The following is a 16,323-nucleotide window of genomic DNA, read 5'->3' as shown; positions in this document are numbered from 1 at the left end:
ATCGGAGTGATTCACTCAGTCATCCCTGCCCAGTCCAAACTTCTGAAGATAGAAAGTTGAAGTTCGGAGAGGGTGTGGATCTTATACTGTAGGCATTGTTTAAGGAGCCATTCCACTCATAAGGGGGTGAAATAGGGGATGAAAGGTTTTTTGAAAGTAGGTTACTATTACAGGAATTTGAAGCTAGAACAACCAAAAGTGGTACTTGATTTCTCAGTCAGAAAAAAAAAAACTTGTGTGTCAGCATTTTTGGAAATTCAGCCACTATGGGGATAAAAGAGTAGGTGAAAGTTTTCCTTGAAAACAAATAATTACTAAAGAACTACTACAGGATTTTTAAGACTACATTTATGACAGACAGTATTTGTATCCTCAGTTAGAAATTAAAAAAAAAAAAGTGTTTCAGTGTTTCTGGAAATTCAAACCCTAAGAGATTGCAATAAGGGATGAACATCTTTCAGAAAATATTTTGTTACTTTAAATAAATTTTAAAGCTAAATTTATGAAAACTGGTATTTTAGTACTCGGTTAGATATAAGGAAATATTTTTTATGGAATGGAAGTTGTTAGGGAAATATCCCCACAAGAATGCAAAAGGCATGCTTCATCAAACTATGGACTCTAACTACCAGAATCGCTTTTTTTGGTCAGAAGTACATTCAGGAAAGACCATGCTTCAATGGCATTAGTGTGTAAAGCTTAGAAGGTGTTGCAATTTGTGAACAACATAAAAATTCGATTAAATAAAAACAAAAAAATCTCTGTAGACCATATAGGCTGTGCGAGCTAAGCAACATGCGCTAAGCTAGTATATATACAAAGGCAATGTCCCAAATGACTGATGCACGGATCAGTGTTCGGTCTGCACCAGTGAGGCGTGTGCATTACTTCCGCTGTGCGCTACGCATACTATGTCGAAGAGAGCCAAATATTGTCATAACGCAGTGCTGTGCGTCAAGTGTGCTGGGGAGTACAACAGCCATGCCTGCAATAGCAGCAGAGGACTTCTGCTGACTTGCAATCAGTAACGCAGACCGCGTGTCACCAGATGACATGGCTGCCTGACTTTTTCAAGTTACAGCCATGCCAAAGGTCATGAGGTGGCCACAGCCATGCTGGCACTGTGGAGAAGATGCTGATGACAGGCACAGACCAGCCTGGCACAGGTGAGTGACAGCGCAGAATCAAATCCCCACCCTTCGACATCCTTGGGGATGACTGTCCAGAGGGAAGGCCAGGCTGTAGCTTGTGCCACTGGGAGGGACCCACAGTGGCTCTCAAAGCTGTCTTGGGGGCAGAGAGGGTTACCTTCACAGCCACCCTGGTTGCAGAGGAGGAGGAGGCTGTTAGGCATCTGCGTACAGCATTCACCAAAGGCCTATGTTCAACAATAGGGGAGCCAACGCCAACAACTGCTCCTGCACCTACACAGAGGAGTGCCGCCAACAAGCAAAAGATTCCCAGGGTGCCTGTTCCTGTGACCACCCCAGCAGCAGCCACAGAAGAACAGCACTATGAAGATGGTGAAAAAATTATCTTCGCTGATGACAGCAACACTACAGTCATTGAGAAAACCAGAGAACTCCTTGCTCAGGAAGCAAATGAAACTCTAAAGAAAGTTTATGATTGGTCAACAAACAATAAAGCAACATTGAACATAAGGAAAACTAATGCCATGAATTGCAGTTTGAAGAGGAAAAATGACAATGTTAAATTAAATGTAGATGGCACCTTTATAGACTGTGTAACAAATGCAAAATTTCTAGGAATGAATATTGAGTCTCAGCTGAAGTGGAGTGAACACACAAAAGTACTTGCAAACAGAATGTTACCAGCATGTTATGATATCATCAGTGTGTAACATGCAGTGTCTTTTAATTACATATTATTCATATGTACACTCAATTCTTAGTTATGGCATTCTTTTTTGGGGAACAAATGCACAAAATGTGAACATAATTTTCAAACTCCAGGAAAAGAGCTATAAGAATAATAACCAAAAATACTAGTCGAGCTCATTGTAAAGATTTGTACAAAACATTGGGGATTTTAACTGCTCCATGTGAATACATTTATCAGTCAGTTGTACACAAGAAAAATAACATTGGCAATTACTGCACATACAGCTCTGTCCATGACCATGCAACAAGAGACAGACTCAACTTACATTTACCAAGAAAAATAAACATAAAACTCAAAATAGCATTTTTATCAAGGAATAAAACTGTACAATAAATTACCAAAAGAGATTAAAGAAATTGCAAAAATACACTTATCTAAAAAGGTAGCTAAAAAGTACCTGTTATGCAATACATTTTATACATTGAAGGATTACTTAGATAAAACAGAGTAGGGGTTTGACAAAAATATGTTATACAAATAAATAATAAGAATAATAATTAGAAAACATCCAACATTGCACATAACACCTTCACCTCATGTTTTTTCCTGCTTTTTTCCTTTCTAGAAATACTTAACCCCAAGCTACGCATAGCAAAATAATGCTAACATCTCTTTCTCGTTTGGAGCTCAACATCTCCCTCATTATGGAAGGATGCTGACAAAGTTTTTCAGGATAGCAAATGGGAAGTAGTGGTACAGTAAATGGCCCAGTTGATGTGACTTACCAAACAAAAGTGCTGGCAGGCCAATAGATACACAAACAAACACAAACATACACACAAAATTCAAGCTTTCGCAACCAACGGTTGCTTCTTCAGGAAAGAGAGAAGGAGAGAAAAGACGAAAGGATGTGGGTTTTAAGGGAGAGGGTAAGGAACCATTCCAATCCCGGGAGCGGAAAGACTTACCTTAAGGGGAAAAAAGGACAGGTATACACTTGCACACACACACACATATCCATCCGCACATACACAGACACAAGCAGACATTTGACACACACACACATATCCATCCACACATACACAGACACAAGCAGACATTTGACAAATATCTGCTTGTGTCTGTGTATGTGGGGATGGATATGTGTGTGTGTGTGCGCGCGCGAGTGTATACGTGTCCTTTTTTCCCCTTAAGGTAAGTCTTTCCGTTCCCGGGATTGGAATGACTCCTTACCCTTTCCCTTAAATATATATAGAGAGAAATAAATAAATAGGGAAACATTCCACGTGGGAAAAATATATCTAAAAACAAAGATGATATGACTTACCAAACAAAAGCGCTGGCAGGTCGATAGACACACAAACAGACACAAACATACACACCAAATTCAAGCTTTCGCAACAAACCGTTGCTTCATCAGGAAAGAGGGAAGGAGAGGGAAAGATGAAAGGAAGTGGGTTTTAAGGGAGAGGGTAAGGAGTCATTCCAATCCTAGGAGCGGAAAGACTTACCTTAGGGGGAAAAAAGGACAGGTATACACTCGCACACACACACATGTCCATCCGCACATACACAGACTGTCTGTGTATGTGCGGATGGACATGTGTGTGTGCGCGTGAGTGTATACCTGTCCTTTTTTTCCCCTAAGGTAAGGCTTTCCGCTCCCAGGATTGGAATGACGCCTTACCTTCTCCCTTAAAACCCACATCCTTTCATCTTTCCTCTCCTTCCCTCTTTCCTGATGAAGCAACAGTTTGTTGCGAGAGCTTGAATTTTGTGTGTATGTTTGTGTGTCTATCGACCTGCCAGCGTTTTTGTTTGCTAAGCCACATCATCTTTGTTGTTACAAAAAGGTACGGCCACACTTTCAGGAAACATTCCTCACACACAAAGAAAGAAAATATTTTATGTGGACATATGTCCGGAAATGCTTACTTTCTATGTTAGAGCTCATTTTATTATTTCAAATCACATTAATCATGGAATGGAAACACAGCAACAGAAAGTACCAGCGTGACTTCAAACACTTTGTTACAGGAAATGTTCAAAATGTCCTCCGTTAGCGAGGATATATGCATCCACCCTCCGTCGCATGGAATCGCTGATGCAGCCCTGAAGAATGGCGTATTGTATCACAGCCGTCCACAATACGAGCACGGAGAGTCTCTACATTTGGTGCCGGGGTTGCGTAGACAAGAGCTTTCAAATGCCCCCATAAATGAAAGTCAAGAGGGTTGAGGTCAGGAGAGCGTGGAGGCCATGGAATTGGTCCACCTCTACCAATCCATCGGTCACTGAATCTGTTGTTGAGAAGCGTACGAACACTTCAACTGAAATGTGCAGAAGCTCCATCGTGCATGAACCACATGTTGTGTCGTACTTGTAAAGGCACATGTTCTAGCAACACAAGTAGAGTATTCCATATAAATCATGATAACGTGCTTCATTGAGTGTAGGTGGAAGAAACTAAAATGAGTTCTAACATGGAAATTAAACATTTCCGGACACATGTCCACATAACATCTTTTCTTTATTTGTGTGTAAGGAATGTTTCCTGAAAGTTTGGCCGTACTTTTTTGTAACACCCTGTATATATATACACACACTGAGTGAAGTGTTATGAAACAATGTGTGTATAGTGCGTGCAGTGACTGACAGTGAGATATGAGTGAACAATATGGCATTACATTATTTAATAAGTTATTTGTAAAAAAAGTATAGTATACCAGGAGTAAATCTAATGATTGTTTCTAACTAGAAGTCTGTAAATACATGTGTATATGAATTAGCTTATTTTAAATTGGTCTAACCATGTAAATACTTCGACATGTCCTATATCCTTGTAAAAAGCGATCTACATATGAATAAAGCTGCTACTACTACTACTACTACTACACCTAATGTACCTGCCCACAATAGCGCTCAGCTAATGGGAAACTGATGGGAATAAAACAAATTATTGGATATGGAACACTTTGTCGTCCAGCTATTCCCACGTCTAAAGAACTTTGTCACTCATAAAGGTTTTTTAAATTTGAGGTTACAATAGTCACAGATGGGTATTATGCAGACCTTCTAGAATCACACTGTAAGGATGGTATCAACCCAATGGAAAATGAATTGACTCATTCAGTTGATACAATAACTCTCATAATTTTTCACACTGTTCCTTTAATGAGCTTGAAACAGACTGTTATGATTGGTCCAAAACTCAATTTTAATTACTAAGACTCTGCACGTATGTTAATGCAACACATTTCTTAATCCTTAAGGAAACAAACTAACACCCCCCCCCCCAAAAAAAAAAATGTATTCACACAAAAAATGAGTCATTAAATTGTCCTAACAGTAGTATAAAGAAACAAGTTATAGTGAAGGGTCAAAATCATAAGATAAATACAAAATATGCAACACACAACTAAATGAGAACAGCACAGTTCAGTGAAAAATTAAAATATGTATAGTTTTTATTAAGAAAACAAACTGCATAAATACAGCTTTCATATAACTTAATTGAAGAACTTACGTAGTGTACAATGTCGACCATTCCATCCCTGAGAGCATACACAGGTTCCATTCTTACACTGTCCGTGTTCTGAGCAGCGAGGATCACAAGGCAACAAATCACAACGATCACCTGTCCATCCAGGGTCACATTCACATTTCCCTTTGTCACATCGACCATGTGGCCCGCAATCAAGACTGCAAAGAGCTACAAAAAGTACAAAATGATATTAATAATTGTGATAACTGGAATTTGATATATGTAGCATTTACATGGGATGAAGGATTAAACTGACTAAAGCCTAAAGGGTTCCTTTTCCATCAGCTCTTTTCTCTCTCTGTATTAAATGAGGGAACCATGCATTTCCATACCTACTGAGTAGAGTAGGTGCACATTTTACTATCTTCTTTGGCCCATTCCCACATTTTGTATCTTGCACTTCTACTATCATCAATATCATTCTTTCAATGGCCTCCCCTTACTCCCATAAATCCCAATGTGCCACATGGCATGACTCATACTAGTACTGGAAATGCTGCCTGTGTCCATATATCTCTGTTCTTCCTGTTGCATCTTTCTTTCCTTCTCTATTGCCTGTCCCTCTCCCACTACCTCCTACAATCTAATGTTTGTGTGTCGATATCCTGGTCATAACATCATGCATAAGGTGAGTGTTGTCTCTTCCCATACCACTGCATGCTTCTGCTAGTTTGTTTCTTACCAACATACATTAATTTATATAAAGATCGTGGTAGGGATTTAAGAAACAGAAAACAAAAGGAGGCTGACTGCATCTTCATCATCTATCTTTTGCCTGGTTGGGGGCTTTGCATAAGCTCTCCATTTATGCACAGTTATTGACCTCTGCATTATTTAGGACTTATTTCAAAAATGCCAACTGTGCTGTCCTAGCAAAATATTGCAATTTGCCAATCTGCAGGGCTAGTAGAATTTAGCCAGCCCGGCTAATAAGCTATGTGCATGTTTTTGTTAGTTGGCACTGTTTGTGAGAAAGGATGATTTTCAAGAATGTAGCAACAATATGAATCTTGATGTAAGAATTAAACATTTTACCAACATATACATTGTTCCATGAAATGTTATAAAATATCTTAACATTGTTTATGTGTATATCAATGAATCAGTGCCTCCAATAATACAGTTAGTGCTTACATTTACCACTTTCATTATTTGCAATTTATCCATAGCTTTCCCAATTCTTTTCTGAGTGACTAATTTTGTTCTTTGTTGCAGTTACTACTGCAGGTTTTAGATTTTCCAAGCTTCAGTTTTTTGTTTGGTCTCTAGTGTCTTTCAGCTGTGATTTCATCGTGTTTCTACAGTCTTGCCTGCTCACATGTAGCTAAAAGGTTCCTCTTCCACTGGACTCCGTTTCTTACCTTCTGTCACTAATCACCGTCCATGCTGATTCTTGTCAGCTACTCATTATATTTAATTTAATGGCAACCAATTTCCAGATTTCACTTTGAATTTTTAATTTCATTTTCAATACAGTATGTATTGCATTACAACTCAGCTCTCAGATATAAACTGCCCCATGCGGCCAACTGTCAAAACTCTGAATAACCAACTTTTTCACCTCGGACCACTACAAGACATGCATGAAGAGTGTCAATGAGGTTCCGCAATGTACCGCGAGGAATGCACAGCCATGCCGATTCCAATTCAATGGCAGCTGTGCTAAGTTTCTCGACTGAGAATCCATGGTGCAAACAGCCCAATCGAGGTGGTTCCACAGATTCTCAATTGGGTTTAAATCTTGGGAGATAGGTGACCATAAACTGTGAGCTGCACCACCATGCTCTGCTGGTAGAGTATGTCGTACTGAGGAAAAACCAATGCATGTAGGAGAGGACATGGTCCCTATGAATAGAAGCATAGTTGTGTTGATCCATTGTGACTTCATAAATAACAATGTCACCCAGGGAATGTCACAAAAACATTCCCCAGACCATAAAACACCCTCCTCTGGCCTGGTCCCTTTGCTTTCACCCATGCCCTTCCCTCATGCCATACACACCACTGGCCATGTGTCTGATGGAGCATAAAATGTGAGTCATCTGAAAAGGACATGTGTCATCATTCAGTGGATATCCATTTGTGGTAGTGGCATACAAATTCCACCCAGGCACTCAGTGAACCTTTTTTTTTCCAAGATCACAAAAAAGCATTATAACCATTTGACATGTAATAATCTGTAGTTTAATTATTTATTATGCTTAATATTGTCCACTGTATAAAGAATAAGAAACAAGTTTCACGCATGACAACACTCTGTCCAAATGACCGTAAGTTTACCTATAATGTTTGGTTACCTAAGAACTAGAGTCCATTCCTGATGCTAGTCAGTGGTTTCCTGAAGATGGCTTAATAAGCTGAAAACTAGTTTGAAATAAACAAAAATCAGCAGAACAAAAACAGTGCCTGAACAAAAGATCACAATTTTTTTAACAAGAGTGGCATGAAACTGCCTTAGCTCTCTTGCAAACACTGTACAAGAACTAAAGTTTGTTGGGATTTATGTTATACATGGTAACACAGTAAAAAGGCTCAGATAGGATGATGGCATATTTAAACATCAGAAGATTTTTTTTAAAGTTTAATATTTGGTAAAGGACAGTCCTTTGTGGTGTACCACTTGATAATGGCCTTATGGCATTAACTGCAATACTGAAAAACAGAAAGTATGTAATTTTGAGAGTCAGTGGTGATTATGAAGTGTTTTAGAAACATAGTTGCACTGTTCTCCAAAATCATGAATTACATGCAGCATACTTTCTTATGCGCGAGATCAGTTAGTTACATAAAATAAGAAAAAGGCAACTATTTATCTACAGCGGATTGGTGCATGGTGCACAGAAACCCACAGCACAAAACACACACACACACACACACACACACACACACACACACAAAATTGTATACTCAGCCTGCATGAGCTCGAAAGCTAGTGTTAACTGTTTTCTGTTAAGCGTCTCTGCGCACTACACACCAGTGCTACATAGGTAAGTATTTTCCTTTCCCTTATTTAAAATGTATTTCTACATCTGCGATCAACTCATTAAAAATGCACATAACACTGCAAAACTGTTTCTTTCCCTGAATGTGTATTACAAAAGGCAATGCGAGTCCCATTTTGTTAGTATGTTTGAAATTAGCAGCAAGGCAGACTTCAGTAAATATTCCTCTGATAATTGAAATCTACCTTCTGAAACTTTGTAATTAGGATAACAGTAATGATTATATTCAGATATTACCATTTCTCACCGTACGTCTTGGGTACCAGGTTCAGAACAGTATAGGAGATGTGCAGAGAGTAGCAAAGTTTCTGCACAATGAGCTATATTTAACGTGTTCTGAGAATTTATACAGGCTGTCCTACCTAAACTTTTCACCGCCAACATCTCTGGAACCACAACAAATACTGGCAAATGGCTTTCACAAGTTTGAATGTATGGCAGGGGCTCACGAAAGTAAATACTGTGAGACATTCTAAACTGTTTGCAAACATTGGTTTCATCACAAATTTATGTTTTCTTTAAGTGTACACTTCATATTATTCTATATGCAGTCAATAATAAGAGAAATCAGAAAAGCAGGTGTAGATGTTCTGGTGGCTGCTGCAATAAACCCTCATGCCAGTATTCATGAAATGGAGAGACAGATGAGAATCCCTCGAACAAGCATCGTGTGTATTTCGCACAGGCATATATATCACCCATATCACGTGGCACAACATCATAGCCTCCATGGAAACAACATTCATGATTGCGTGGAATACTGTCAGTGGGTTCTGTGGCAAAGCCATGACTTTACGCGTATGGTACTGCTTACTGATGAAACCACATTTACAAACCATGGGAATGTCAGCTTACACAATGTGCACTACTGGTCACCAGAAAACCCACTCTGGATTCGCTGGGTTAAACATTAGTGTCAGTGGAGTGTCCATGTATGATTTGGTGTTGTAGGACACCACATGACTGACACTTTCATTGATGTCACCCTTAACAGGTGACAGTACGAGAGGTCCCTGAGAAGTACCTTACCTGTATTGATGGAATACCTACCCCTTCATTTGTGTCAAATAATGTGGTATCAACATGATGGATGCCCTGCACATAACGTCATGGTGGCACGATAGGTGCTAAACCAACAATTCCCACATCAATGCATTGGACGAAGCAGTGCAATTCAAGGATTTCCATTACAGTTGCCAGGCATCACACCCATGGACTTTTTTCTTTGGGGACATGGTAAAGATGTGGTGTATTAGCAGGTCCCAACAAGAATGGCCAACATGAAAGCCCATATTGCCACTGCAAGTGCTGCAATAACACCACAAACATTTATAGGTGTGAGTGGATCTGTGATAGAGCACGCACAGAGTAAACGGTGATCTCAACAAACATACATTGTAGCTTTTCGGCTGTTTGTCATGCAGGTCAAATGTTCCCGCCTCAACTTCTTTAAACTTACTCGCCCAACGACGCACCTTCTGCTGTCAAGAATTCAATGACTGCACGTTGCTTAAAACGCATTAATTGATAGTCTGTGCAGGGTTCCATACTTTACACTGTATCAACAAAACTGTTCAATGCTAAGGATTCCTGCCAACTGGAGCTGTGTGGAACAAGCCCGTACCTTCCACATACCAGTGCTGCCCACTGTCGAAGAGTTATGAAGGTGAGGCATTACTTTTCAGTCAACCCTTGTACCACAGTGTAACTGATGTGCAACTACATACAAATAACATGTATCCCTCTATGCGACCCTTTGACAGCCATTAATTTATTTTACTCTGGATGGTGGTTATTAATATTTTGTTACCGTTATGTCCATTGTAGTCAAGTCTAAAAGTTCAATAAAGCATGTACAAGTAAACCATGTCCTTGTTTTCATTGTGGGTGACTGGACATCTGTATGTATCCCAGGCCATGCACTAACAATGTACATAGCAATGGCTAAGTACAGCATTTGTCGCATTGTAGTGTGCCAATCACATCGCAATTAAGAGCAACATGTGGGTCACGCTAGCATTGCAACAAGTGTAATATCAGCATGTTTCATTCATTTCATGCTTCAACTTTGCATTCCAATTCTCGGGATGTAACTGACTTATTGCGATGCAACCAGTGCCATTATTATAGTGATTTCTCGTGTTACTGATTGTGTGTGGAATAATATGGGGAGTATATTAAAAAAGAAGAAAAACAGAAGTTCGTATTGAAACAAATATTTGCACACAGTTTAGAATGTCTCATACTATTTACTTTCGTGGGCCCCTGCTGTACATTCATACCCTTGAAAGGCACTTGTCAGTGTTTATTGTGGTTCCACAGATATTGGCGGTGAAAAGTTTAGGTGGGATACCTTGTATAAAAAGTTCCAAGATTTATTATTCAAAAAGAAATCTAAAGACACATCACATGTATTATTCATGGCTCATATAAGGTTCATGCAAGCTGGGATTAAAGAAAATATTAATCATCCTCTTTTTTAGTGGCTTCAATAAAAATAACAAGTATAGCACCAACTGCGTATTGCTACAGTTAACTAAAGTTTTCTTCAAAAATTGTTGACAATTCAAGAGTAAAATTACCAAAATATACAGAAAATACTTCACCTTGTGAGCAGTCAGCACCAGTCCAATAATTATCACAGACACATACAGCAGTCTCAAGGTCATAAGAACCATGATCAGAGCATCCTGGCAAGCACTGGTATACTTGCTGATCTACTGAAGAGCAGTTGATGCCTTGCCAACCAGCTTTGCAGTAACATTTTCCACCAACACATGAACCATGACCCGAGCATGTGGGATCTGGGCAATCCACTGAAAAAATGAAGGTAATAATTGTAAACTGGGATTTTAATATAGTTATGAGACTAAGTGTAACATGTTCTCCAAACATTATTCTGAACTTCAAAATACTGCATTGTGCTGAAGTGGGTGGACTGAACTCTAGTGCACCAATACAGAAATGTTGTCTTACATGCCGTTCCAGTACAAGATCACTCAATGTGTCTTCAAGACATTAGGTGGCAGGGTTCTTGACTGCAGTGGGTTAAAATTTGCCCTCTGTGCATTTGGCACACCGTACCTGTGACTTGGGGACCAGGATGGCACAGTGGAACTACTGATGGCCACGTATGATCAGATAACTGGGAGATTAGGCACTATTGATAGTCAGCACAAGGCAGTCGGAAGCTGAATGTCACCCACAATGTCATTTCACAGTCATGGAGATCAGTACAGAAGACCATAAACATTCAATGATAGAATGTCTATGATTACCATATGCTACAACTTAGCATCAGGACCACTATTTTAAGTACACAATAGTGTCCAATTAGCCTGTCCTGGCTAGAAGCTTCATAGAAAACTCTAGGTAACATATCTCCCATGAAACTTATCACCAAACTTGAGAGGTCACCCTGTAACCTTGACAAGCCATCAAATTTTCCCCCCTTTGGTAAGGTATTGCTCAGCTTGGGGTATCTTGACCACAGTGGTTGGATACAGAATCAATGGAATAATGTCCTGTTAACAAATAAGTTACTGTGTAGCCTGAATAGTTATTCTCATCAACTGTTAATGTAGTGTGACCCTAGGAAACATTACAATGCTGTCTATATCACAGTAAGGAACTGTTATACCCCCTCAACATTGTTCTTCTTTGAGGTATCATCATGTTAAGAATATAACATTGCTTGTGTTGCCTATGGGTGTAAGGATGTAATGGTTCAGGGCGATCTCTAGGTATATGCCTAATATCCTGCAACAGCATGTGGAACTTTTTTGTGATGTATATAAACCAGGTTTTCATCCTATGAATGATGATGTTCAACCATAAAGGGCTGAATTGGAGGAAGTGTATTTGCAACATGAGATCATCATGTGTCTACATTGGCTACCCAACTTCTTGGACATAAATTTGATCAAATATGCATTTGATCCATTAGGCTGAAGGACTGCAAAACCTACCATCACTGACAAGTATTATCATAAAGCCATGTTGGGTAGCTTGAACCACTGTACCCCCACATGAGAACATCACACCCCACGCTGAAAAGATGCATATCTCTGGTGAGAAACACAACATAAGGTAAAAGCCACCCATGACAGGTTTTCCAGTGCATGCTGTATCCATCACACAGTGTTACTTGGCAGATTAATCGTAGGGCACATTTTCATGTAAACATTATTACAGAGCCTCATGTTATTAAAGATATTTCTAAGACCTGTAACTCACAGAGATGAGCACATATTTAATGCTAATGTATAATGAAACCATGATCAACACTGAAGTGTCCTACAACATAATGAATGAAATCTGGACATATCAACAACACTCTCCACAAAAGAATGTTCTTTTTCTTCCCATGTCGGTAGCCTGTACTACAGTAACGAGATGGCCAAGTAAAACACTGGGCTACTTATAATGAAATTAGTACAGTGCTTAGTTCAAGGAAAGTTTTTGTAACATCAATGTCTGAGAAATAAATAGTATTTAATTATCATCATCTAAACAATGTTATATAATGAAATGAAACCTCGTTTATTTTTCCTCCTTTCTCATTAGGCTCTAGTAATAAAAGAAATAATGTAATCATACCTTGTTCACAAAAAGGGCCTTTCCAGCCAGCTCTACAAACGCACACACCACCAAGGCATTGTCCATGTCCTGAACAGTCAGGAACCTGACAGTCATGTTCTGGAGTGTCGCACTCGGCACCCTTCCAGCCTTCTTCGCAGTGACACAGGCCACCACCATATTTGCCATGATTTGAGCACAATACAGGGCATACACCTATAAAGAACACACTTCTGTAAGTATATTTCTGAAATTTATATAAGTCAGTAAAGAAACTAGGAGGAAATATGGAAAATATGAAAAAGCATAATTTACTAATTTGACATTAATTTAAGACTTTTTGTCAGATTGAAATTTACTGACATCTGCTACTAGTCCTAACAGGAAGAGCACTAATTATCATCTGACTATCTTCAAGGCTAACGCATCATCATTATCACTAATAATATTGTAGCACCAAAACTGATGGGATTTCACCCATGATCTATTCCTATAGCTCAAAGAAGGCATGTAGTCACCAAGTTAAGTACTATAATCCAATCACAAGGCATCATAGCATTATTAGCCACACTGATAGCCACCACAATCAGACTAAGAAGTTACAAAGATGCTCTCTGTTCTCTCTCATAGAGATCTGTATCAGAAGCTGACAGTGAATATTGTCTATTTTCTAATCTTTGCCACTCTATTCATTCTGTTCAGTTTACATACCTATGTATGGGGGAAAAGCGCAGAAAATTCCACATCTACAAACAACGAGAAACAACTTGTCCAAGAGAAAAAGACACAACATAGACACATATGCGGGCATTAACAAAGAGATATTAGCTAACGCTCCAGTGATTTGTGGCATTCACATTCCACAGGATAAAAAATCAGTAAACAATAATTGATAGCCCATGGATGGAAAATGGTAGTTTACTAGGCATCGGTTTATTTTATTAAGTTGAAATAAAGAGGTGTGTTATTTGTCGTGTAATTTCATGACATTCAAAGTCAAATCAGACATTGTACCGTGAATAATACATGGCGTGGTTGTTTGTTTTGCATAAAACAAGACGAAAGTGGACTCCTGCGCATTATCTTAGCAGAAATGTTTATCATGCCTTTGATGTCGGAGAGGTTGGAGGAGATCTCGACAACATTCACCAGCACTTAGGTGAAATTCTCTATTTTCTAGGGATAATAGAATGTCGGTACTAACCAGCCATTACCCACAGATTTTCGTGAAAATATCATTTGATGAAAAAATTTTAACGAAATTCCATTAGATGGCCAATCGTTGCATACTATAGTGTGCGTGACGTTGAAGGCAACCTAGTTTTGACATGTTGCGCTTATTTATCTTCACTAACCGTCGGTAGCCGTCTCCTAACTATAAACCTGTCTGAACGGTGGTAACTGCTCTCACCAGACTGCGCCATACTTGTACTTCAACGGTACGTAATTTGCTTTGTATATTCAATGAAACTGAACATTAAATCAGACACTATAAAGGGATGCAGGCTACACACGTAACTGCTTGCCTAACAAACACGTATACGAAATAATGCTGAAGCGTGTGTTTTGTAGCTTTGCGAAAGCACCAGGGCTGCACGAGCAGCTTGGTGCTTGATCGGATTTCTATTATGCAAGTGTCGAACCTTGTGCATTCTTGAGCGTGTTAACCAAGAATAGGAAGGCTTGTGCAAGCATTCACATGTGATTTGATTTGATTTACTTTTTATTTGGCCCTGCTAAATTATGTTCTATAGAAAGGTTGTAGGACAAGTGAACGAATACATTACTCGGAGAAAGACAGAATAACAGCAACACTGTGAAACAGTTTCCCTAGCGTATATACCGCGAATAGTTAGTATGGGAATAGTATTTTCATTTATTTAACCCCTCTTTACTCGACATATAACGTTTCCTCTTCCCTCTCTTTTTTTAAGGACTGCGAAGTCTGCGCATCGTCACGTGAGTGCGACGTTTTCTGGTACACAAACCCGTACTAAGTACAAGCATGCTCGAGCCATGTGCACACGCGAGAAATACGTGCATGCTTGAGCAAGCACGCTCGCCCACATGTGCTTGTCAAGCATACAGTTACGTACCTTTAGGATACGAGGGATCTGCAGCACTGTTGAATATGTAGCCTACTCATACTAATAAGTATAATATGTTGCGCAGGGGATGCTGGGAGCTGCCTAGCACTTCATCTGTAGTTGCTGTACTATATTGGTGTTCTGTGGTCGCTGCCTAGCATTACGTCTGTTACTGATGGGAAGTGAAATGTGGGGGTAACAATCCCCACATCCGCCTCTCAGTGTCACGACAAACAGCAGACTGGAGTCAACACTGCGTTTACAATACCTGCTACAATTCTACGGCGTGCTGCATCGTTTCCTAGCTACTGCTGGTAAAGGGGAAAAACAATTCGTACGCTCCGAAGTTAACCGACTTCCACTGATTCCTCCGCTCCCAGGAAAGTGTCAGGTCAAATTACGCATATAAAATTTTTAGGTAATATCTAAGAAAATTTTATTTCACTGGTGTAAGTATTAACAGATACTGCGCCCCCTAATTTTAGGATCTTAATCTCAGCAACATTATGAGCACTACTTAAATCGCTAAAACTACCTGTCATAGTTGATACTTGTTAGTTCCATAGCCAGCAAGGAAAAAACACTATTTACGAATAATAAATCTCTCCATTATAAAACTGAAATAAAGTATTTTGGCCACTACATCCCTAGGCTGTGTATACATTGAAAGTGACCACGGTGCTCAAGTCTTGTTTTACTATTAAGATTTCTACTATGGTTTGAAATGCTGGCAAGACGCTGACTCGTACAGGCTGTCTCGAATATGATTATGTATTATTACTACTTACGTTAAAAAGTTTAGCCTTCTTTCCTCTTTCCCCGAACCAATGCCATTTGTGACTTCTGTGGAGTCAAGCGAGAGCTCATGGGAGGACAGAGTGGAGGTCTTTTATGTTTTGTGGTGAAAGTTTGTTATGCCTCAGTATCAGTGATGGCCGTATGTTGGTTAGAAGGAATCCAGTTGAGAGCCGGTAATCAATCTGCCTGCGTGCTAGACGCACTGGATCTACGCCTGCAATTATGACCTAGGATGTGGCTTCGTATGGCAGCAGGAACACTCTTGTGGCATTTCTCGCACCCTGAATGCACATTTGTACGTCAGTCTGGTGATTCGACATGTTGTGCTGCTATTCATAAACAGTATCCCAGGGGATGTTTTCCAACAGGATAACGCTCACCCACATACTACGGTTGTAACCCAATGTTCACTACAGAGTGTCGACACGTTGCCTGGGCCTGCTCAATCACTAGGCAATAACCATCCGTGTAT

The 16,323-nt window shown here is 39.6% G+C and overlaps 1 protein-coding gene across 3 annotated transcripts in view; it reads right to left on the bottom strand.

The window, feature by feature from the left end:
* LOC126356171 (teneurin-a) overlaps nucleotides 1-16,323 on the bottom strand; it is a 2,471,974-nt gene that overhangs the window by 154,065 nt on the left and 2,301,586 nt on the right. For all 3 annotated transcript variants that reach the window (XM_050006926.1, XM_050006927.1, XM_050006928.1), the window contains 3 exons: nucleotides 12,988-13,182; nucleotides 10,995-11,204; nucleotides 5,369-5,554 (listed from right to left, as the gene is read on the bottom strand). In XM_050006926.1, the coding sequence (XP_049862883.1) occupies nucleotides 5,369-5,554; nucleotides 10,995-11,204; nucleotides 12,988-13,182 (591 nt within the window). The remainder of the gene's footprint in view (nucleotides 1-5,368; nucleotides 5,555-10,994; nucleotides 11,205-12,987; nucleotides 13,183-16,323) is intronic.

This window comes from Schistocerca gregaria, chromosome 3 (genome assembly GCF_023897955.1).
Source record: "Schistocerca gregaria isolate iqSchGreg1 chromosome 3, iqSchGreg1.2, whole genome shotgun sequence".
NCBI lineage: Eukaryota > Metazoa > Arthropoda > Insecta > Orthoptera > Acrididae > Schistocerca > Schistocerca gregaria.
Note: the sequence above shows the minus strand (reverse complement) of the source record. Positions and strands in the feature narration are given on the sequence as shown.